This window comes from Podarcis pityusensis (genome assembly GCF_964106645.2).
Source record: "Podarcis pityusensis genome assembly, chromosome: 13".
Taxonomy (NCBI): domain Eukaryota; kingdom Metazoa; phylum Chordata; class Lepidosauria; order Squamata; family Lacertidae; genus Podarcis; species Podarcis pityusensis.
The window spans coordinates 27,599,391-27,623,397 of NC_138038.1; the positions used below are offsets into that span (position 1 = coordinate 27,599,391).

General features: G+C 44.2%; 3 protein-coding genes across 13 annotated transcripts in view; 2 read left to right on the top strand and 1 right to left on the bottom strand.

Moving 5' to 3' along the window:
- Positions 1–12,095, bottom strand: part of LOC308461454 (vomeronasal type-2 receptor 26-like) — a gene marked incomplete at its 5' end in the record, with an annotated part of 23,070 nt that extends 10,975 nt beyond the window's left edge. The window contains 3 exons of one of the 5 annotated variants that reach the window (XM_080978406.1): positions 767–851; positions 2,388–2,495; positions 7,917–8,020. Coding sequence is in view for 1 of the 5 variants with exons in the window: in XM_080978404.1 (XP_080834530.1) it covers positions 5,874–6,163 (290 nt within the window). Of the gene's footprint in view, positions 1–766; positions 852–1,733; positions 2,496–5,873; positions 6,164–7,916; positions 9,818–10,057; positions 10,238–11,953 lie in introns of those variants that run through there. The other 4 variants (XM_080978405.1, XR_013978900.1, XM_080978407.1 and 1 more) reach the window with 4 other exon arrangements.
- THAP7 (THAP domain containing 7) lies at positions 5,438–12,123 on the top strand. Of its 3 annotated transcripts, none has more exons than XM_080978564.1 (5): positions 5,438–5,477; positions 8,425–8,504; positions 10,077–10,229; positions 11,074–11,190; positions 11,375–12,123. In XM_080978564.1, exons 2-5 carry the CDS (start codon positions 8,425–8,427, stop codon positions 11,928–11,930), a joined length of 906 nt encoding a protein of 301 aa, XP_080834690.1. In that variant the 5' UTR covers positions 5,438–5,477; the 3' UTR covers positions 11,931–12,123. The 3 variants fall into 3 exon arrangements, with proteins under 3 accessions (XP_080834690.1, XP_080834688.1, XP_080834689.1); XM_080978562.1 differs by lacking the exon at positions 5,438–5,477 and adding an exon at positions 5,695–5,829; XM_080978563.1 differs by lacking the exon at positions 5,438–5,477 and adding an exon at positions 7,956–8,073.
- Positions 12,124–14,984: 2,861 nt separating this feature from the next.
- Positions 14,985–23,658, top strand: LOC308461562 (butyrophilin subfamily 1 member A1-like). Of its 5 annotated transcripts, none has more exons than XM_080978568.1 (5): positions 14,985–15,143; positions 15,287–15,784; positions 19,065–19,482; positions 21,113–21,223; positions 22,313–23,658. In XM_080978568.1, the coding sequence occupies exons 3-5, from the start codon at positions 19,206–19,208 to the stop codon at positions 22,819–22,821; spliced, it is 897 nt and encodes a 298-aa protein (XP_080834694.1). In that variant the 5' UTR covers positions 14,985–15,143; positions 15,287–15,784; positions 19,065–19,205; the 3' UTR covers positions 22,822–23,658. The 5 variants fall into 5 exon arrangements, with proteins under 5 accessions (XP_080834694.1, XP_080834697.1, XP_080834693.1 ...); XM_080978571.1 differs by having other exon boundaries at positions 15,005–15,143; positions 15,581–15,784; positions 19,159–19,482; XM_080978567.1 differs by having other exon boundaries at positions 15,006–15,143; positions 15,581–15,784.
- The last annotated feature ends 349 nt before the right edge of the window (positions 23,659–24,007 follow it).

The following is a 24,007-nucleotide window of genomic DNA, read 5'->3' on the forward strand; positions in this document are numbered from 1 at the left end:
AAGCCACAGTGGAGAAGATCTCCACAGCCATTTGGTACTCAGGAACAAAGGATAGCCAAATACTTTAGAATATCACCAAAATTGTCATTTTTTTTAAAAAAAATTGCTTTGGTGTCCTCACCCACAGGTTATGTTTTCGTTCCTTTTTTGGAGTTCTGACCCGTATGTCATCATTTTGCTAATCTTTCAAGTCTAAATCTGCTGGTCACCTTTTTCTTCATCTTTCAAGTTCTGATGCACAGGTTATATTTTCACTCATATTTTTTTTGAGTCCATTGTGTTTTTTGCTCAAAATACTGCAATACACCTTTCCTTCTAAAAAGAGTGATAATGTTCAAGATAACAGCTGCCCTGGAACAGGAAACGTGGTGGTCTTTAAGGGTAGGAGAGGAAACTCATTCCACCTTTCCCATCTACCTCAAATCTTACCCCAACATGCTAGTGTTGCATGTATCTCCAAAACTTGCTGTATCTCCAGATCTGGAGATTTGTGTACAGCTATTAACCAAATGAAAAACAACACAGCCAGCAGACCTGATGGGATACCTGCCAAAGTCTTCAAAGTGGGCAGAATTGAGCTTACCCAACAACTTCACAAGCTCATCAAAAAAATCTGGGAGAGAGATGCCAGGAGACTTTAGAGATGCCAAAATTATCAATCTTTTTTAAAAAGGTTATAGAACGGATTGTGGAAATTATTGAGGCATCTCTTTCTTAGCCACAGCCAGCAAAATTATTGTAAGGATCTTAGCCAACTGTCTCCTACCTTTATCTGAGGACACACTTCCTGAATCCCAAAATGGTTTTCGACGTTCTAGGGGACAGTGGATATGAATTTCCCTGCTTGACAGCTTCAAGAAAAATGCAGAGAACAAAATCAACCCCCTGTATATGGTGTTTTTCTACCTGACTAAGGCTTTTGATACTGTAAATTGTACTGCCCTGCGGACTATCCTTCTGAAAAACAGCTGCCCAGATAAATTTGTGAATATCCTTTGGCTCCTCCACGATAACATGACAGCAACAATCGCGGATAACAATGGTTCTCAAAGTCAACCATTCACAGTGGGATCAGATATTAAACAGGGATGTGTTATCACCCCAACTCTACTGATTATCTTCATCTCCAACTGGAGAACATCCTTTACCAAGCGTGTCATGGACTTAGAATAAGCACGAGCTCAGGGCAAAAGGAGAAACAGCAAGAGTAAGGCACATTTGACAAACCCTCACTGTGATCAACTCCTGCCAGAAAACCTACATCCCCACTGTGGAAGGACCTGTGGATCCAGAATTGGCCTCCAGTCACTTATGGACTCACTGTTAAGACTGTGTTCATGGAAGACAATATTTCTTGCCAAGAGTGATCAGAGGAGGAGGAGGAGGAGGAGGAGGAGGAGGAGGAGGAGGAGGAGAAGGGCGGCTCAGGATTGGCACCAGGCTGAAACTGCTTTATGATCATATAGTTGAATATGGTATAGTGCGAGAAGGAGAGCATTCTAATTTCACAATTTTCATGTTTAGGATAATTTAGATTGCCAGGATCAAGGAAATCATTTTCTTCTCTCCCTATATTTCCCTGTCCACTGCCACATCCCATATCTTAAATGTTTTCAAAGACTTAATTGCTGGGATCAGGCCTTCTGGTCTAGTTTCTTTCAATACTCCTCCTCTTTCCTGGGAAGGAAGTGGAAGCTGATATTTTTAAAACTGAAGAAATTCTGCATTTTTACCAAAAGGGCAGTTAGTAGTAGTAAACCCAAAAGTTCCTTCCATAGCAGCCAACTCCAGGGAGGCACAATTATATAATTGTGGGGGCTGGGCACCCACAAAGTCAATGAGAAAACCCGGCAGCGTCAGTGGCACTGCCTCTGAGAGAGTTCAGCTCCATCCTCTGCAGCCAGCCAGCAAGGCATCCTTTCCCGGGGTGGGGGGGTGTTGGATCCTGCCTGCAGAGAGGAGGAAGAGAGATCACCATGTGGATGTGCAATGACACACACGCCTGTACATATGCGTGTGATGTCGCACATCCGCGTTGCAGTGGTAGGCACCCTCAATCCTGAGGACAAGATGGTATCCCTGATTCCTTCTCCATATACAGTCATACCTCATGTTACGTTTCCTTCAGGTTGCGCGTTTTCAAGTTGCGTCCCGTGGCAACCCAGAAGTACAGGAGAGGGTTACTTCTGGGTTTCGCCGCTTGCGCATGCACAGACACGCAAAATGACATCACACGAATGTGCAGAAGCGGCAAATCGTGACCTGTGCACGCGCAGGCGTTGGTTGCGTTCTTTTCAGGTTGCGAATGGGCCTCCGGAACAGATCCCGTTCGCAACCAGAGGTACCATTGTATTGAGATGGGTTACACGAGAATATTTGCATCTCACCACTGTTTAACTTCTGGAAGTTCAGAGTTTGTTGAAGCTGACAATGCAGAGCTTTTCATTTTTAATCACAGACTGACTCAACACACCTCAAGTCCGATTGAAAGAGGCCTGTTAAAAGAGGCAATACTCAAGATAATGAGTTTGTACACCACTGAAACTATAATACCCCAACCATAAATTCTGAAGAAAGCATGGTATATTTGTTCAGTTCCAGTAGAGTGGGGGAAGAATAAAAAAGCTAGAATATATCCAAACGCTACAAAATAACAACATGCTGAAGGTGATAAATTTGGCTTCATTGAAGTTGTAAACATATTTTCCCCTAGCAAAAACTGCAGTAAAAAATCTGAACATGGCCAAGAAGCCCATGTACCCATAACAATATTCTTGTCTGTGGCCCTTTACATAGCTTAAAGGGAGGGAATGCAAGAGCAGGGATAGGGACCTTCTGGATAGGTAGGAGTCGCTTTTTTTTAAAAAAAGTTTTTATTTATACTTTTCAAGCTTATACATTTCATTAGTTTTACAATCAATTTAACATTTCAAAGTTTGACTTCCTTTCCCCTCTTTCTGCAGTTCCTTAAATTTATGTTTTAATATCTTCTGCATATCCAAATTCATTTAATTTGCCCATTTAATTATCTACTTTAAATATATACTCTTATGAAACTGCAGGTTATTACAATAATCCTGCTAATGTTTTTATCTGTTTGCAATTTATCTGTAAATATTTAATAATTTCTACTCTTTTATAAAAAGTCTGTTATCTTGATTTCTTATTCTCGCGGTAAGTTTCGCCATTTCTGCATATTCCATAGGTAGAGGGACCCATGCGAAATTGGTAGATAGGAACTTGCTATCTAACTTTAATAACTGTCACTTGAGTCTGCTTCTTTCTCCCTTCCCCTCTTTTTGTGTCATGTCTATCAGCTTGTGAACTTTTGGGCAAAAGCTGCCTTGTCTAAGTGGACAGAAGCGCTTTAAAAGCAAACCGGCCCACTGACAGTTGGCCCCCAGGCTCGCGCGCCTCCTGCCGGGGTGCTTTGGCGCGCTTGTGATTGGCCCACGGGGCGACGGTACCCGCTTTTTCATGCGCACGCAATCCGTTATGCTCTTTTTTCTTTTAGAACCCGCATTTGATCTGAAGGGGGCGGCCTTTGATTGGCTGTAATGACTGAGGGTGGGGTTGGGAGGAGGGAGGCGGGAGGTTAGGTTGCGCCAGGCTGTCCGGAAGCAACACAAGCGCCTAGAAAGGCGAGAGGGTGATTGGTCAGGGACTTCCGGGTTGGCGCCATCGCCGAATGGCGGACTCCCTCCGAGCTCCGGAGGGAGTCGGCTCGGCAGGGGCTGGGTCCTACCGCGCCGGCGACGCGGGGACCCTTAAAAACCACGGGCACGGGGCCCGTGGACATGGGGACTCGGCTGGTACCGTCAGCGCCCTCCCGACTCGTGAAGGAGCCTTTTTAAAGGCTACGGATCGGGTGCCTGGGAGTGGCGTGGTACTTTGAGTCTATCGCTTCCCCTGCCGAGTGCAGCCGCATGCCATTCGTCGGAGAGCGCTGGCTTCTTCCATTTGAAATTCGGACATTTAACAAAAACCCGTGAGTAATTGGGTAACCGGGTACAAAAGGAGGAAAAAAAAAGGAATTTTTTTTTCGGATTCGGCACGAGCGGGGGGGATCTAAAAAGGAAGTCAGTCCCCTCCCTGATTGTAAACATGCTAAAACAAGGACTGAGAAACCAAGATCAATTCAGAAGTTTATTGCTGATTAAAAATACCAAATTCCACGATGGAATCATTACAAGAATTGTGCTGGAGGAGAGTCGAGGGTGAGAGGGAAAAGGCAACCCCCCCCCCCGGGAACCGGGGCGATTCAGAGAACCTGGCGGAGAGAGATGGAGAGTTTGACAGCTGTCAAAGTAGCTGTCAAATCTTGAGAATATAAAGAGGACTTTGCTACAAGTATTTTGCTGGTTAATTTTGATACAATTGGATATAAATATGGATACAAAATGTCGGGTGGAAAAAGAAACAACAATTTGACTTTTGGATGAGAGGACACAAAGTTATTGCAATCCCTCTAGAGGGGCTTTGGGACATTACAAGCGGCGTATATGGAAAACTACTCTGGGATGTGTACTACTGGTCTTAGCTCCTGGGAAAGTAGCAAAACTGAAATATTTGTTTTGTCTACAGAGGTGACAACACAATAGAATCTTTCTATTTAAGTAAGCTCCTGAATAACAAACCTCTGTAGAGATACTAGATTTCAGAATAAGAATGGTTTTGCAGCTGAACAAGACAGAAACCTGAGAAAGTAAGAAACAAAAGAGTAAAGGACCAACTACGCCACGGCAAGAACAATGGGAGGAGTAACAATGATCAAGGGAAATTAAAGGCCTCGATTAGACTGGACTTTTGAAATTAAACATCATCAAAACAAGTAAATTTAAAGAAAACCGGCAAGATGAATTGAGAAAGTTTGGCTGTGGACTTGAGACCTCCAGGCCGACAACATACAGACTGATGGACATAGGGAATCTAAACCGGGGAAGGGAGGGGGAATTCTAGAATCCAAAGGCTATGTAATCAACTTCTGGAACCTTCTTCTATTTTCTATCTTTTAAATTTTTTTTATATATAATTTTGGTATTTTGATTTAACAAGTTTTGGAAAAAAAAAAAGAAAAGGGGGAATTCGTGGAAGGAAGCGGGGTAGATTTTGGGGAAAAAAATCTTTGTTCTATTTTGTTAAAGGTGAGGAGTGATGTTAAGATTGTAATTTAAATTGGCTATTAGGCATAACATATTAGGTTAAATTGGGAATGAGAACTTGTGGAACCAACGTAGGGAAAGGGGAATACAGTCGGGAGGGGAAGGAGGGAGTCCCAGAAAGAAGGTTATGAAAATAAGGGTTTAAAATTGGTCTTTTTTCTTTCTTTTCTTTCTTTATCTTTTCTATCTTCTTTATTCTGTTATTATTGGAAATTTTAATAAATATGATTAAAAAAAAAAAAAGAGAGGGTGATTGGTCAGGTGGGGGGGGTGATACGTAGGAGCTGCAATCTCGCTCCCTAGAGATAGGAAAAGGTGAGAAAAGCGCGCAGCCTGAACTTCCTGTAATACACAAGACGCAACCCCTAGGTTTTCCTACCCTCGGGCAAAGACGCCTAGGAATGCAGACTAAAATGCTTTTCATAAATGCGTTGTGATTTCTTGCGTTGGCTCTTTGCTCTACGGGGAAAGCGATCCTTGCATTCTGAACGCCTGAGCTAATGGAATTCGAGAGCGGAAATGGCCGGCGCCGAGGGGGCTCTCTTCACTTTTTCCTATCTCTAGGTCTTCGCTTGCTCGCGCACCTATTCTCGCGAGACGGTGCTGAGATTCCCCCTGTCAGCTTCGAAGCCGCGACGGCGGTGCCCCGAGCAATGGGAGTGGGGAGGTGAGGAGAGAAAGCAATAAAATAAAAATTAGTGACCCCCTCACCCGACTTCTCCGCCGCGAGCCCTTCCTCTGCGTCTCCGTTCTCGGCGGTGGGCAGAGGGGCATTTTGGCCGCTTTTCCTCTTTTCCCGGTGGGGGGGAGGAGGGGGAGAGAGATGGAGACCTGCTGTGGCCCCGCCCCTTTTGCTCTGCATATTCCCCCCCAGTCATTTCAAACTCTGGAATGTCCCTTTCCTTGCGGGGGGGGGGGGCGGCGGGAGGCGGCTCATGACATTCCCTCCCCCATCCCTTTGGGATGGTCCTCAGTTCCTGCCACTCAAACGTTCTTCCCATTTCATTCCAGATTAGCTAACCCGGAATAATGGGCGTAATTGGCAAAAAAACCCCCACAAACCTTTCCTTGTCCTCCGCCGGCCCCCAATTACTGATGCACGTTAGGACTTCCACGGTCGGGTGGGTGAAAGCGTGTGAATGTAAGGGCGTCGCCAGTCTGTTTTCAGCTGCCTGTGGGGTGGTATTAAAAGGGTCAGACTAGGACCTTGGGGTGTGTGTGGGGGGGGGTTGTGTGGGGTGGGAATCCTGGCTTCATTCCCCCACTATTTGGCTCTGAAGCTGGTTAGGGTGACCTTGAACTAGCCACCCACCTCACTGTGGTGTTGTGAGGGTTGAAGTGAGTGGCAGCAGTGGAAGAGCACCGGAGGCATGATCCCCCAGGGGGATGGATGGGATACAGGTTTTAAAAATAAATAACCCCTTATGAGATCAGCAGCTGAATGAGCTGAATGGCTGTGAGATGTATGAAACCTTCTGTCTAGGCCTCTCTCTGTTTCACTTAAGAGCAGTGTTTTCTCATTCCTATCTCGTACCGCTGTATTTTCTCAGCACCAGCTTTTGCTCTCCGTTTTCCTATTTGTATCCTTGTCTGGATTCCAGTGTTGTTGGGCACCATCTTGCCTCTAGTGCAATCTAAGTGATATCTGCAACATCCAAATGTGAGCCAACCTGGCAGTGAGGGAAGAAAATTCAGCCCTAGCATCATAAAATAAAATGCCGTGCAAATGAAAATAATGCCTAAGCCAAAAGGTGAAGGGTTAAGATCTCTGAGAGCTTATACTTCAGCTACCATGTTACATTGGATCTATTTAGGCCAGCATTCTGATGCAGCATTGGCCAAGTAGATCCTCTGGAATGCCCCACCCTTCCCAGCAGTGGATGAAGGCAACTCTCATTCCCTGTTGCTTTGTGCCAATATCTGGTAACTGGAGACCTTCAGTTTCAAATGTTGAAAGGTATGGCCACATATACAATGGGTGGACAATCTAAAACTAACAGCAGGAAGCAAACAACAGAGAATGCTGGAGAGAACTTGGAAGAGGTGTACATCCAAAGATGGATGTAAGAGGCTGTGGAAGAATAATTTCCACTTATAGCAGTTGATGGTCTTCTCCATGAACATGTTCAATGCTCTTTTCTTTTTTAAGTACTAAGTACTAAGTTACCACATCTGGGTATTGAATTCACTGCATTAATCTGCTGTGTGCAGAAGCACGTTCCTTTCCCTGTCCTTGGCCTACTGCCAAATCAGTTTTATTAGGTGACCCTGTTCTAGTATCCTTTCCCCCTCAGCACTCATAATTTTATATTGTTTTGTGCAAGTAATTTTCTCTTCGCTTCAGATTCCCAGTTTGGTTTTTGAGCATTTTGGTTTGATGCTTTGTCTCCCCCCACAACCCCAAACCCTGACAAGAGATTCAGTAATCTCTGATGAGAGCTTCAGTAATCTTCTTCCAAAGGATACATGGCTTGCACAGCCTTATGCCAATTTCTGAAGATGGTTGCTCTGCTTTTAGAGCTGTCCAAACCCTAAGTGTATTTACTTAAATGGTTTCTAGGAGATTGCCTTAGTGTTATAAGGATGTTATGTGCTGCATTGCTGTTTCTGCTGTTCTACAATGAGAGATACAGAGGCCCAGAAAATATGAAGGGGCTTTTCTCCCCCCCCTCGTTATTTCTGATACCTTGAAAAATAATTGAAACAGATGCAAACAGAGAGTAGGTGCTCATCAAGTATAACAAAAGGAAGAACCTGCATGACTTGAGAGTCAGCTTGTGTGTATTCCATGCCAGACTGAAAAACTTTCTGTATTCCTGTGCAAGGGATCCTGCTTCTTCAGAATCTTAGATGTCTTGTGAAGGTGGGCTTTAAGTTTTGTCTGCAATGCTGGTGAAATCTCATAAACCAGGTGGGTGGATGAAGATGATTTCCAGTAGTTATATTGTGGGGTGGGACTTCGCTTCCCTATATAGCTCCTTGTCTTAACCTCTGCCTAAAAAACAAAAACTAGCATATTATGCAAATAAATTGTGCTGATTAGAATAATTTATACAGCTTATAGAATTCAGATGCTTTTGGCACCAAATTATGATAACTTGTTGCAGAATTTTGGGAGTTTCTTAGCGCACTTAGTCAGCTCTTGGGGCTTATGAATACCCAGCATGCCCCTTCCTCTTAAAATACAAATATAATAGCTTCTATAGCTTACCCTGAGTCTTCAGGATAGTGTGGGTTTTAAAGTTCCTCTCTTTTCTTATAGATGCCCCGCCACTGTTCTGCCACTGGCTGCTGCACCCGTGACACTCCTGAGACACGCAACCGAGGCATTTCCTTCCATCGGTGAGAGTTGATGCTATTCTGGGCCCACCCAATCTCCCTTTCAAAATGGTGCCCATTTTGAATTGAGGGCTGGCTGGTACTAGTCTGCAGGAATATCATGTTGGGGATAGTAGTATTTCTTCTTATATTTCTTCCCACCCTTCCTTGAGGAGCTCATGGCAGAAAATAAAGTATGTGTGTGTGTGTGTGTGTGTGTGTGTAGCCATTGATCCAAAGTTAGAGCTGTCACAAGGCAGAGGAAAGGCTAAGAAAACCTACCAGATTCCTGCTGTCACTCCTTTGACTAGTTGAAGATCTTTCCATTACAATGGTACCTTGGTTCTCAAACTTAATCCGGAAGTCCGTTCCAAAACCAAAGCGTTCCAAAACCAAGGCGTGCTTTCCCATAGAAAGTAATGCAAAACAGATTAATCTGTTCCAGACTTTTAAAAACGACCCCTAAAACAGCAATTGTACTATCTAACAAGACCATTGATCCATAAAATGAAAGCAGTAATCAATGTACTGTACTATAAAATAAATAAGACAGTATTGTAGATGATAAAAATTAAAATTAGTTTTTTTTCTTACCTGCACTGATGATAGTCATTGTTTGGATGGGGGGCTTTTATCCACTTCCGCAGTCACATAGTCAATCAATCAGTAGCTGAACTGGGTTCCACACAGTAACAAAAACAAATTAACTGAAAAAGCCTAAAAAACAAAAATGCAAAATAAATAGCAAAAACAAAAGTGCCAAACTTTATCCATTCCGGAAGTCTGTTTGACTTCCGAAATGTTCGAAAACCAAGGCGCAACTTCTGATTGGTGCCGGTGCCCCAGAAACAATAGCCGACACCCGCACCAGACGTCCAGCTTCCGAAAAACATTCAAAAATCGGAACACTTACTTCCAGGTTTTTGGCGTTTGAGTACCAAGGTGTTTGAGAACCAAGGTACCACTGTATTTCCCTGTTATCATTTCTGGAGTTCACAGTGCCTTTTTACGGTACCTTAAGCAGATTTCGCACAAACAGAAGCTGTAATATGCATACTTCTTTTTTAAAGTAACCATCATGTCCTGCCCTCTCCCTCACCAAAAAAGGCGTTCAAGTTAGGGGTTTGTTGGCATGAAATGGGAATGGGAAGGGCAAGTTGCAGGGTGGCTTCACAAAAAACTATGGAATATTTTACCTAGCTACACTTACTTTCCTTTTGCACCGCAGTGATACTGTTGGCTGAACAGCCATAATCTCTGGAAATAGTAATGTAGATATCCTTGTAGTGTCTCCTAGCATTAAAGGGCTAGAATGATGCTGTAGTTCTTTTTCCAGCCTGGGAAAGAGCCTTGTGTTAGCCAAGGATCTGGAGTCCCAAGGGATCAGTCAGACTCTGTTTGACACTAAGCTACTCACCCAGAGCAATTGTTATTCCATGCAATCAAATCATACTTTTGCTCTATGATGCTCTAAGTCCACATGACAGGGAAGCTCCTGGGATGACATTTTCAGACAAATGTCCTTGTGCCTGGGAAGAAGGCCTTCATTGTTTGCTACTCATCCTTGCCTGACTCACCTCCTGTGTGTGCTCCTAGACTTCCAAAGGACAACCCCCGGCGAGCGATGTGGTTGGAGAATTGTCGGAGGAAGGACATGAGCGGCCAGGGTCTTTGGGACCCTGCCTCCAAGTATGTTTACTTTTGCTCCAAGCACTTTGAGAAGAGTTGCTTCGAACTGGTGGGCACCAGGTAGGTCACTGGAATATGAAAGGGCATGAACAGCTAAGCAGAATTAAAACAGGTGGATATGGTCACAATTGGACAATGCCTTAGATTATACATTTGACATTGGCAAAGGTGCTGCTTGCAGAGGGGGTGGAGAAGGGAGCTAGAAATGACTTAAAGGCCAGTGGGGAGGGGGAACAGTGTTGAAGGCCAGAAAGCTGTCATGGAAGACCTGCTCTGTGTGGTTTATTCAGGGTGACCAGCTTTCAATTTAAATACTTTTTTTGGGGGGGGAGGGCAGAATGCAATGTGTGCAGATGCTGAAAAGATAAACCTAGACATATCCAAGTCACCAAGTCCTGTTAGATAAGTTTGATAAAGTAATGAAGGTGTGTGAGGATCTTAAGTAGTATGTATTGAGAAAAGCCTCTTCCTGAGTCCTTAAGTATCACCTAGAGCAGATAGTAGTGGGCAATAATGGTCCGACTCATTATAAAGCAATTTTATATCTTCTTAGGAGAATAAGCAAGTGGGAGTGCTGTATTGTGGAGGTCATGCTGTATTATCTCCATTGAGATTTGTGGGGAGAAATTCGAATTTAAGCAGCATGTGTTACTTACAAAGCTCATTCTGTTTATTTGGGACTCCGCACATGCAGTTGCACGTGCAGAGATCTAGAGGGAAAACATTGCAATGCAGAAATATAACTGGCTAACCGCAGGTGCAGCTAGGACCTCCCAGAACCCAGCAGCTCCCCCAAAAGAAATGTCTTGCTGCAAGGTCTATAGTTCAGATGACTTTCCAGAGAAGGATGCTTGCCTGTCTGAAGCCAGAGATGGCTTATGAGTGTTGATGCTCCTTTTTGCAGTGGCTACCATCGGCTCAAAGAGGGTGCTGTTCCCACAATATTTGAACTTCACGCCAAACTGCGCCAAAAATCAAAGCTAGGCAATTCAAAACTTGCGAAACGTCAGCAGAAGCAGAGGTGAGTACTGCCCTTCTGGCTTCTCTTGCCATGCTCTGTGGAAGGTCTTCCCTCCCTTCCTGTACCATCCTATGAATGTTAATTATGTTTAGTGGGGCTTGCTTCTTCGGAAGCTGTGATAAAAGTGTGGCAGATCTTCCCCACTCGGTTCCTGTCTGACCAGGGTTCTGTTCCTTGCCTACAGCTGCAGCCCTTGCCTGGAGGAGGAGTCGAGTCCTTTGTGCATGGACATCTCCTGCTTCCCTGCACAAGAGCTGCCAAGTCCTGGGGCTGCTCCCACCAGCGGCGAGCCTCGAAGCCAGCCTGACCTCCCGGGGCCGGCGTCAGAGAGCCTGGCCACCCTGTCAGACATTCCCCTGGAACAGTCACCCGCTGCTACTGGCCAGGAAGAAGCTTCTCCTTCTCCGGCCCTCCCGGAGCCTGTGGGGGATTCATCCCACCCCGTTTCCCTCTCTCTCTACATGTTGCGCCTGCCTCCCCCAGCTGGGGCTTACATCCAGAACGAGCACAGCTACCAGGTAGGCAGTGCCTTGCTGTGGAAGCGGAGAGCGGAGGCGGCCCTCGATGCTCTGGGGAAGGCGCAGCGGCAGCTCCAGGCCTGCCGGCGCCGAGAACAGCGACTCCGCCTTCGGATCTGCGAGCTTCAGCGCGAGCGGCGGCCGCACAGCGCCGAGGCACATCGACGGCTCAAGGAGCACCTGCAGGTCTTTGAACTGCAGCTCCTCAATGACCTTGAGTAACTTTGGGGCGGGCCAAAACTGACCTTTCCCTGTTTGGTGCACTCTCAGCTTCAGGCTGTGTGGTGGTCCCTGCGGCTAAGCTGTGCGCCAGAACTCGGGGTCCTCCAGTCTAGCTGGCCGCCTGGCACTTGCCGCCTTCCCTATCACCATTCGCATATAATCTGTACCTGTAAATAAATACTGTTTTGTATGATGGATGCTTCCTACTCGTCTGAAAAACACCTTTTACATACAGCAGCTTTGCAACAGCTGTCAACCTGCGGCCTTCAGCATGGTGTTGCCTGAGGCGTAGGAAGGATCATACAGTTTCTAGCAAGTTTTGGCTCAGCCTTGCTCACAAGGAGATTGAATTAGGGGGTGTATGGGATAAAGGTTGCCCTGTTTTCTGATGGATTATAGGTTTACAAGGATCTTAAGATCCTGTGGGCCAAGGCATCCTCATCCCACTGAGGCTCATCCATAAAATATACATGGTGGAGTGATGTGCATCAGCAGAAGAAGAGCAAACTCGCCATGTTGGAGACGGCACTATCTTTTGAGGAACAGTTCAGTAAAACCACTCAGATGGTTTTAAGTAAGTGAGCCAAAAGCTTAAGTGAAGTCTGGGCTGCTAGACTTGCTGCGAAGCAAAACCTGTCCGCCTATCAGCTGAGTTAGGCCTGGTGTATGTAAGAAAAGGACAGAAGCGCTAAGACAGGAACAATAAGTACCATTTGTTGGGTGTTTCTCATGTGCACTCATAAACACAACCATCTGTGCTCTTCAACTAGCCTTTTGCAAAAATGTTTTATTCAAAATGCTGGAGGGTCATGGGTGAATATGAGTCTCATTACTGATAATTGAAACCTGCTCTGGGAGCCTTTTTCAACTCAAAAAAGTGGAGTGAAAACAGTTTAAAAATGCACATTAGTGGCATGCAGAAGGCTGCTTACCTGTAAGGATCTCTTGTTGGACTGGGGCAACTGTCTACAGCTTGAACCAAAATGATTTCTATAGTTTGAAACGGTTGCAGGTTATTTCACTTTGTGCTGGCACCCGTCAAGGACTCAGCTGCCTGAACAGAACCACTTACATGCCTATCATGACTATCACAACCCATAAGGGTGGGTGGAACAAGGATGTGGCTCCTCAGAAATATTCCTGGCCTCTCTCCTGAATGTTCAGCTGTTTTTTTAAATAAAAAAACCTAAGTCTCTAGTCCTTTTTCCTGGAAAGCACCCAGACAGACTTTTGTCCAGTTGCTCTCTAAAAATAAAATTGCTGTTGCCTTCTATTGTTTTCTGGCTAATGAATGAAAAGGCACCGGAATAACTGATGAGCTCTAAGCCCTTATTTAATTTTTTTGTACTTTTTATTTGTATTTAACACTATGAAACAAAATAAATATACTGGGCTACTCCAACTGATATTCTGGTTGTCCTGAATAAAACGTCCGGCTACAGAATAGGTGCAATGATCTACCATAAAATGTGGAGAACTCAGCCAGTGGAAGAGAATTACATGCCCATTTCTTCCAGGTTTAGGGGTCCCACAGAGATGCCTTGTCTGAGAACCTCCAAAATCCTGTTGCTGGGTTTATTTTTTAAACCAGGGATGGGGAACCTGTGCCACTCCAGCTATTGTCAACATAGCCAGTGGTCAAACACCCTTCAATGTGCAGTTCATGAGGCAGAAAGAGTTTCAAACTTTAAACACTTCCTGAAGACCCATCTATTTAAGCTGGCATTCCCAGGCTCATCAGATTCACCATGTTCTATTATTTATTGATATCTGAATGCCTTATTGATAGCTTTTCTGTTTTTACTCATGTATTTCTTTGTATTTTTGGTTTTAAATGTTGTACATACATTTTTATTTTTCTTACCTTACTATGCTTTATGTAAACCACTTAGGTATATTATACATTAAGTGGCATATAAATCTTATTTATGATGATAGTAGCAGCCACATGTTCCCTATTCCTGCTTTAAACAGTGCTATATAAAGCTGTTACATAGCCTAATTCTAGAGTAAAGCACAAGATACAGTTCTAAAGAGACATGGGATAAAATATGAATGGGAAATATACAGGAATCCTTCCTTTCTGTATTCAATACTACGCACCTTGAGAAAATGAGTACTCTGAAGATGTCCTGGTGCCGAAATGCCATCAAGAGACAATGAGTGAAGTGAACCTGCTCCTCATCCCTTCAACCTCAACTGCACCTTAGCAATAAGATGCAGGGATAACCTGACTAATCACCATAGGCAACATGACCAGTCACCAGAGACTGCCTTTGTGACCTCATCTATCCATTGTGACCTCCTATTCATAGGCTGTGGCTGTGACTGCCTGGGAAATCCCACCCCCAGTTTACTTATAACTGCAGAAAAGACTTGTATCTGTTAGCTCCCACCTCTACAGTACTTTGGGTTACCTGCTAAACTTACGTTTTAGCAAACTGGCATGCGCTGTGTCGTGGTCCTATAACAGAAGCGCATGTCTACAGCAGGCACCAAAGCTAAACAAGCTACAATCATCAGAGCGAAACACGTAATTCGTATGGATGCCAGTGGCAGAATTAAACCCAGTCTTAAATACCACTAAAATCAATGGAAATTTAAAGTGGTCAACTTTAGCTGACTCATACCCATTAAGTCTAAAAAGCTGAGCTCACTCTTAGTGTGTAGACTTATGGGCCAAGCTACACATGACAAGATGTCACTTGAAGATATATAAATCTCCCACTCCCCCCCTTTTTTTAAACTGGCTGCTGGATGGTCTAGTTGAGCCTGTGGTGCACTGGGAAGTGGGATTTAACTTATCCCACCCCCAGTACTATAGCCCTGTTGAAAATCACCTCCCCCCCCCCCAAAAAAAGCTATTGCATTGGGATGGAAGCTTCCCTCCCTTTCCAAAAGGCAGTTGGCATTTTTGTTGAGACCACGGAATGAGAGGAAAAGGCTACCCCCCCCTCCCCACCCCCTTGTGCTGCTATATACTGAACAAGAGACTCAATGCCTACAGTGAACAGGAATGGGACCACACGAGGGCAGCATAAGCACAGGAAAGGAGCCTGTAACTGGAGAAGGACGAGGGTGGGATTTCTTTAATGGAGGAGAACTGGGATTCCCAGCATGCAACAATTGGATAGCTTTATCTTTCAAATCCCAAGCTATTGAGAAGAGTGGCGGAAAATGACAGACCAAAGGGGGGATGCACCAAAGAAACAGGTACAGACCCCTAAAGCTTTTGCCAGGATCCCTGCTCTATTCATAAGTTAATTAAATTTCTAACACGCTTTACCAGGGCGCTAAGAAAATAACAGCCCCGGCTCCCAGTATTCAGATACCTTCCTGTCTCATTTCTTTGGCAGAGTGGGTCACAGTCTTACCAAACTGAACATCAGCAAAGCAGAAGAACATGAAGAAAATGAATATGCATATGTGTGTGTGTGTGTGGGGGGGGTTAGATTTCAAAAAATGTATAAGACCCCTGCTTCTATTACTTTCAACAGTAGTTTAATCGGCTGGCATTAACAGCTGACAAACCCCCAGGCCATGAAAAGCTTCCCTTATTGATCTCTGCAGATGGAGCTCCTGTTAAAGTTACTCAAGGATTATTTCCTCTTAAGCAGCTGGCTAGCTAATGTATGCTTGTTTTCCTATAGAGCCAGAGCAGATCGTTTTTTGAGAAAGGTTTCTAACCTTTTTTAAACTATAAACTTTGAAGGAAGCAACAGTGTTCAAAGTCTGCGCGGCACAAGGAAGCTATGACGACACTTTCAACTTTGGGAGGGGGCAGAATTCCCCGGAACTTTCACTTTCATTTGCTGTGCCATTCCAAAGAGGACAACCGCAGCAAGGAAGGAGCGGTGAGTTTTTCCCCAAAGTCTGAACCTTCCCTCAAATTAAATGTTGAGCCTGGGCTGTTGACTTGAAAGGGGCCTTGCTTCTTGTTCTGTAAATACATGTCTCTTTTGTCCTCCCGTCGTCGCTGATCAAACAGGTTTGGCTGGGTTTACAGAATAATAAACAAACCTGAGCCAGAGCTGCGGAAGCAGGGTGATATACTGTTTATAATATACAGTATATATATACCTGTGTCAGATGGAAGTGGGATAGGCACCCACAACACAACTTCTGCACTAGAAAATAAATTTGTTGTGCTTACCTGGGAGAAAAAAACCATTGAATTCAATATAATTTACTCCTGAATACGGACAGACATAGTTGCTGCAAAGTTCTTTTCTTGCTTTTGCTGTAATTATCACAGCTTCCCCTCTAAGTTTTTGTCAAACAGACTTTGGAACTTGACCTGAATGTACCCAATATGCACACATAATAGAGTACTCTGTGGTATATTTGATACTCACAGAGCATGAAAAGGCAGGACATCAGTTCTACAGAGCTGCGTGGAGATAGAACATATTTGTTTTGTAACAAAAGGAAAACTGAGCAGAAGGGGGCCAATCTATTTTTATTATATGACTCCTACCTATGCAGCATTCATTTTGGGGTGAGGTTGGGCTCACCTTTCTTTAGAGGGAGGTAACTGATATTTGCAACCACTGGTTCCCCTTGACATTATGCTTTTTTTCCAGAAACTTGTCCCTCTTACTGTATTGTTGCATGAGCATTTTAGGAATGTGGTATTGTTTGTTGTTTCATTCTTTTCAATGGCTTTTTAAAAAAATGGTATTTATTACTTTTTTAGCATTTCCAACACAAACAAAAAAGAGAAAAAAGAAAAAAGAGAAAAAACAATGCAAATACAATACACAAACGCTACATGAACTAAAAAGAACAAATAAAAACAAGCAAAAACAATTTAAAATCACCTCAAACATTTTCAATATCTTATATTTCATTCCCTTATTTCCAGCGACGTCCTCCCACCTCCCAGCAATTCCTTTCCATCTTACTCTGTTTTCTGTTCTATAATTATCTTAACACATTCTTGCCATACTTTTCCTTTAATTTTCTATTAATCTATTTATACCTGATTCCTTATGACATTTCTACTAAAGCCATATAATTTCATTCCAACATTTTTCTAACATTCCTTAATTTTACAATATCTCTATAAATGGTCTTTAAACTTTTTCCAATCTTCTTCCACCGACTCTTCACCCTGGTCTCGGATCTTGCCAGCCATTTCCGCCAATTCCATATAGTCCATCAATTTCATCTGCCATTGTCCAACGCTTCAATGTTTTCAAAAAGCAACCATTCTCTCAACCAGCAAAAAGCAGATGGTTCACAGCAAAATTTAAAGGTCTAGCAGGGCAGGTCCTCCTCCTTCTTTGGCATCCATCAATATCTTAAGTTTTACTCGAGGCTTCCTGCCCTGCCAGACAACTCTAGGAGCATCCCTCTGCCACCTCCTGAAACCCTCCATCCCATCCAAAGCTTGCAATGTTTGAAACAAAAGCAACATCCCCAGCAACACAGCAGCCCTCATCCCCACCACAATAACTCGGCCCAACAATGACAACTTCTGATTTGTCCATATTTCCAGATCCCCCTTCTCTTCAATCCAACATCCTTCACTATCCTTAAGCAGATTCACATTTTTGGCAGTCATATCAACCCCCAAATATCTCTCTTTCTCAACCAATGTAAGTATCGCCTCCTGAAACTCTTTCAAGCTTTCCTTTTCCAATTCAGATGTCAGCTTATGTTCATCAAGTTGTCTTTGTATGGATGGGACTCTCCTCTCCTGTTGTATTATTTTAGATTCAGCAGCAAGGGGTTTTCCCCTGACTTCATCTGCAATTTGCCATATCGAAGTAGATTCCTCTGTCAGTTTCTGAGTGGTTTCTGAATTGGTATTCACCTTTTGCCCCAAGTTGTTTAAGCTTTCTACAGTTGAGTCAATTTCAATACTTGCAACATCCAATTTCACATTTCTTGCATCTATTTTCTTGTGGAGTTGTTCCAGCGAATCGTTTATTTTCAATAATACAGCCACCAAGGCCCCCTCTGTCGACATCCCGTCTGTTTTTACCTTTCCGTTTGCCATAACACTTAAAAGATTCAAGGTCAAATCCAAAGTCTCACACTTTCTTATCTTGCAGCTGGAAAATCCCCTAGCTCAGCTCCTATCAAGTAAATTTCGAAAGCTTCCACTAGGGGAGAACAAGTTGTATTTGTATCGGTCAGTATGTCCTCTTTTGAACACAGTTTCAATAATCCAAAAATTAGTTTCAATTTTCAGTTACTTTCCTCCTTTTTTAATAAAGTTCAGTAAGATTGTTTCAATTTTTCATTACTTTACTCCTTTTTAAGTACAGACGAAAACAATGGAAACAATGTATCTCTCTTATGCTAGCTGTCACCGAACGTTCTATTCGCTGTCAATGAACCTTCCAAGGCATGTCGGTTTTACTGGCAGCCCGTTTCCAGGTTCGGAGCGGTGGTATTTTAACTTCCTCACTCACTCCTGCAGGAATATACAATCCAAAACCTCCCCCCTCTTCTCCTGCTTCCAAGGGGGGTTTAATATTTTTTACTGATGAGAATTTAGTCCTTTACAATGGGCTTTCCAAGGCTTTAGCTTGCAGCCTCTTTGCCTCAGTCTTATTTACAAAAAGGGGAGGTGGACTTCCTGTTTTGAACCTCCCCCTTTTCGGTGCCAAATTAGAACATTTAAAAATCCAATTCTTCAGTCTACTCATGGGTAGTTGCTTTAAGATCAAATTGTCCACAGGAAAAAGTCAGCGCTCTCCAGCAACAGCTATGCGGCTTCGCTTCATGGAAAAAGCAGTCGATCCGAAGCACCGCGCCGCTCACCCCACATCGCTCCGGATCCCCGAAATCAGGTTTCCCCGCGAGTAGGGGAGGCGCAAAAGGTGCCCGCCGAATCCCACGTTCACAGGCTTCAACCGCCTGTGATTTTTAGAGGGTCTCCGCCTTCGCCGTGGCGGCCAGACCCAAATTTCTACGAGGCAGATTCCTCCCGGTCAGAGGAATTCCGCCATTGCCGGTGGCGCCAACCCGGAAGCTCCTTTTCAATGGCTTTTGATTTCCCCCCTTTGCATTTTGTCATTAAGTTGCTTATACACTATAATACTAATACTACTACTACTAATAAATGGGTTAAGGAGACTCCTTTTATGAAATCGTTCTGTAAAATTATTGTGCATCCTTCAGCTCACAGCTCATGACACTTTGCAGAAACTGGTCAGCCCCGTCTTTGCTTCTTCAGTCCAATCAGAAGAGAACTGACTCACCTCCCTTCTCCTAGAGACTATTTTTCCTCCTTCCGTAAACCTTTGATTGGGAGGGGCCAAGATGTCCAACAGTGTCTGCTGCAAATTGGTGGACTACTTGGACGAGCTCACAGAGGAGGAATTCAAGAGATTTAAGATGCACCTCGAAGACTACCCACTGGAGCAAGGCTACAAGCCGATCCGGCACTGTAAGACTGAGAAGGCCGACCTCACTGAAATAGCACGGCTCATGGTCAGGGCCTACGAGGAGGCGAAAGCATTGCAGATGACAGTCAACATCCTCGACCGAATAAATAGAAAGGATCTGTCGGCAAAAGTCAAACAAGAGATGCCAGCATGTAAGTAAACAAAGGAGCCCCGCCATTCCAGGCTTCGTATGTCTCTTGTCCAATTTGCTGTGAATTCTGCGCTTCATCCGTGTATCAAACATGCTTGAGAAATGCCCATAGGCTTTGCCCACGGAATCCTGGGAACTGCAGTTCCACCATCACAGAGCTACGAACTATGGCTCCCATAATTCTTTGGGCAGAATCTGTGTGCATGGTGTGGTTGAGAGCACCAAATGGTCTTCGCTCGTCTGCTGTGTGCCTGGGTCGGCAACAATGGATGGCCATCTGTCATGGATGCTTTAGCTGAGATTCCTGCATTGTAGGAGGGTTGGACTAGATGACCCTGTGGGTCCCTCCCAACTCTACGAATCTGTGATTCTAAGATGAAAACCCATCTCTCCAATGCAGCAGTATAGGGCCAGCAACAGCCCTTGAAGGGCCTCATACTTGCAGTGGAGCCTTTGTCCTCCACGCCTGGTGAGCTCACCACTGTCCCTGATACCTTGAACTCATGCTTTGTTCCCTTGCCTCCCTGGCAGCAGAGATTCTCCCTTCCATGCCCATGGCGACATCACTGGGACTGCCACTACCTCAATGCAGCTGACTAGGGCTTAGTGAGTAGCAGTAGCTGCCTGGCCCAACCTCCTGTGTTTAAAAAGGCGGCCACATGCTGTTCCCTGCTCCATATTGTATGATGGAGCCTCGCAGTTGCAGGAAGCTGTACAGTGGTACCTCGGGTTACAGATGCCGCTAACCCAGAAATAGTACCTCGGGTTAAGAACTTTGCTTCAGGATGAGAACAGAAACCGCGCGATGGCAGCAGGAGGCCCCATTAGATAAAGTGGTACCTCAGGTTAAGAACAGTTTCAGGTTAAGAACGGACCTTCAGAACAAATTAAGTTATTAACCCGAGGTACCACTGTACTAGCCTTGTGAAAAAGTCCAAACACATATGGAGGCTTAGCCAATGGGCAGCTACATTGGCGAGCGTGGTGTAGTGGTTAAGAGCAGTGGACTCATAATCTGATGAACCGGGTTCGATTCCCTGCTCCTCCACATGCAGCTGCTGGGTGACCTTGGGCTAGTCACACTTCTGAAGTCTCTCAGCCCCACTCACCTCACAGAGTGTTTGTTGTGGGGGAGGAAGGGAAAGGAGATTGTTAGCCGCTTTGAGACTCATTAGGGTTGTGATAAAGCGGGATATCAAATCCAAACTCTTCTTCTTCTCTTCTACATACCACCATATTTGTTATGTGCTTTTGGGGGGCTGGGGGCCCTGGCAGATCCAAGACTATGCCAGCTGTGACACTGGGCCTCCAGCAGTTTCTTATTGTGATATTTCTACGTGACAGCGGCCCTCCGATGATGGGTGCAACTCTGCCCACAGAACAGCCTCAGGCTTTATACTGCACATCTCTATTCCATGAGCCCTATATCAATGATGCAAAGTCTGGAGGAGCCCTAACTATTGCAATACTATGCAGACCCTGATCCCATTTGCACGATGGGACTTCCGCAAAAGGACACTGTTCTTGTGCGTGTAGTGTAAGAGGAGCAAAAAGGGGATGGGAAATCTTCTTTATTTTATTTACTTATTTTTAACAAGAGCGTCCTTTTTTTAAAACAACAACAACAACAGTTTCCCTGCAGCCTGCGAAAACAGCGGCCTCAACCAGGGAAGAAAAAAGAAAACGGGAAGAAAGGTTGCTGTCCAGTATCACTGACAAGTTTTGCGGGACTCAAAAGAAAGGTTAGTTTACGGGGACAAATAGAAGAAGACACCTACTGGAATGGTAATTTTGAAGATAATGTGCAATTTTAAGTTATACTTACCATATTATAATTATCAAGGCCTTTTTCTTCTTCTTAACAGCAATGATATAGTTATGAATATGAGTTTGTAATTATCATAATAATTACATCATAAACATATACCTGTAATATTTCAAGGAAGGCTTTCCTGGGTTCAACCTGAAATTATGCCCAAATCTACAAAGTTGTTTTTTGTTTTGTTTTTAGAACTTATCCTAGGAAGGAAAATAGTACATGTTTTTTTCTGGTTAGCAAAAGTACCATTAAATAACATTCACTGTTCCTAAAACGTTCTCTACCTTGAGATGTCTGTGCTCTGGAAACTGTTACCACTAAAGCAGGAGAACAGGTATGGGGAACAGTTGGCCCTCCGGGTATTGCTGAACTACAACTCCCATCAGCCTCAGGAAGCACGGCCCATGACCAGGGATGATGGTGTTGGAATTCTGCCTGGGTCAGAGGAATGTGCCACAAGCAGGCACCGGCAGATATTCCTGTCGACCTCCCCGCGTCTCCCAACCTCTGCTGATAAGCAGGCGAGGTCCGGCGATTCTTCTCAGATGTATGAGAGGAACACACCGTTCTTCCTCTCTCCCCTTTGGTGTCCCCAGGGAGGGGAAAGAAGCAGACAGAAAACTATTTACATCATTTATTTCTGCCTCTTACATCAGTACAGAGAATCATGTCTGCACTCAACAACAGCAAGGAGAAAACTCCTCCCAAGTACATCCAGTACGGGTCATATGACACACACACACTGAGCTAACATCCGGTGCTCAGTACAGAATGGACTGCCCCTTTGTTCCCATGGCAACAGTCACAAACATCCTGTCTGGCTTTCCAGCCACAAGCAGCTGGCTGAGCTGCTAAAGCCTTTGCTTGCTGCAGCATTGGTGCTTTATGGTAACAGATGGTAGTTGTAGTTCAGCAACATCTGGAGGGCCAAAGGTTCTCAACCCCTAGAGTAGAAAGTCATTTCTTCAGCTGGTAGGGTTGTTTGCAAACTATTCTCCGTCTCTGTTTTTAGTGGAAGTCACACTGGATCCCAAGACAGCCTTCCCTACCCTCATCCTTTCTGAAGATCGGAAAAGTGTGTACCTGGGCAGCCAGGCCCAGGTTCTTCCAGACAACCCTGAGCGCTTCAATTTTTCGCCATGTGTCCTCGGAGCAGAAGGCATCACCTCTGGGACTATGGAATGGGTGGTAGAGGTGGGCAAGGCCAAAGCATGGGCCATCGGGGCAGTCCGGGAATCCATAGGGAGAAAATGGTACCAATGCATCAGAGTTACTGAGGGGTTTTGGGCACTGCAGCTGATTGAGGGAGAATACATGGCCTCTACCTCTCCTTCCACTGTCCTTCCACTGTGGAAATCCCCGCGACGGATCAAGATACTCCTGGAGTACGATTTTGAAATCCTCTCCTTTTATGACGCCGACTCCATGGAACTTATCTATACTTTCAACTATCCTTTCTCTGAGAGGATGTTTCCCTTTTTCCAGGTCTGGGATACTGAGATCCCCCTGAAAATCTCATAAGGGCACATTTTTAAGATGACTTAGGCTGCAATCCTACACTAGGGCTGTGTACATGTTCCTGTTTGCTCCGCAACCGGTGTGCTTCCATCGCTGGCTTGGGAGCAGTGTACACAACATTAGTTACAATCCATATGTGGTTTCTTAGGAAACAATCACAATTTGATGCGTTTTCCACCAAACCTGCCTGGATTCAAATTGAGGAACCAGGACAACCTAGTAATGTGTACGCAGCCTTAGATGTGGCAAGAAACAGTGAATCCACCAACCAATTATGAAATTGAGCCAGTAATTTAAGGAGATATGAGTTGGTGAAATGGCCCCCTCACCTGGTTCCTGGTACCGACCAAAGAGGAATGGCTATGTAAATTATGTGAATATTTGGAACTGGCCAAATTGACGGATATAATAAGACTAAAGCCAATGTATACAGTCAAGAAGGAATGGAAGTGCTTGAATGATTATTTAGAAAGCAAGGTTCTAATGTAAAAAATTGGCTGTGTCTAGAATGACCTCATGAATGGAAAAGGGGAAACATACATTTATACATACCTATATATTAAGATGAAAATAATACTGAAATACAGATAAAATATGAAATGTGAAAGGAAGTGTTGTGAGAGTGATGGAAGTCTTATTACTATTATTATTTTGTAAAATAGTGTTTATTGTATTGAAATATTATACTTTTCTTTATTCTTTTACTGTCTTCTTTGCTCCCCCCCCTTTTCTTCTTTATTTTTCTTTCTTTCTCTTTATATTATTCTTTATGTGTGGCTTGGTATTGATGTATTTACTTTGCAATAAAAATTCTTATCAAAATCAAGAAAAGAAAAGAAATGGCCCCTCACGCAAATTTGTTTCTTTGATGTGTTTACTTGAGATTGTCCCATTGAGCTTGGTGGGTCTCCTAAGTTTTTGATGAATATGCTTACATTGTTCATTCCTCCACCCCAAAGAATGGCATGGGTTGCCTTTTAAGCCTCTGCATCTGCTGTCAAATAAAAAAAAAACACTGAGGGGGTTTGCAAGACATTCCACTATGAAAAGAGAAGAAATCCAAATGTGTGTAAAATGTTCTTTTTGTTGTTTTTATACTTCAGGTTTAAAAATAGGGTTATGTGGAACAGCACACTGTGATTTTATATTTTCCACAAGTCTGATTCAATCTGCCTTTTCTTTGGAGGGA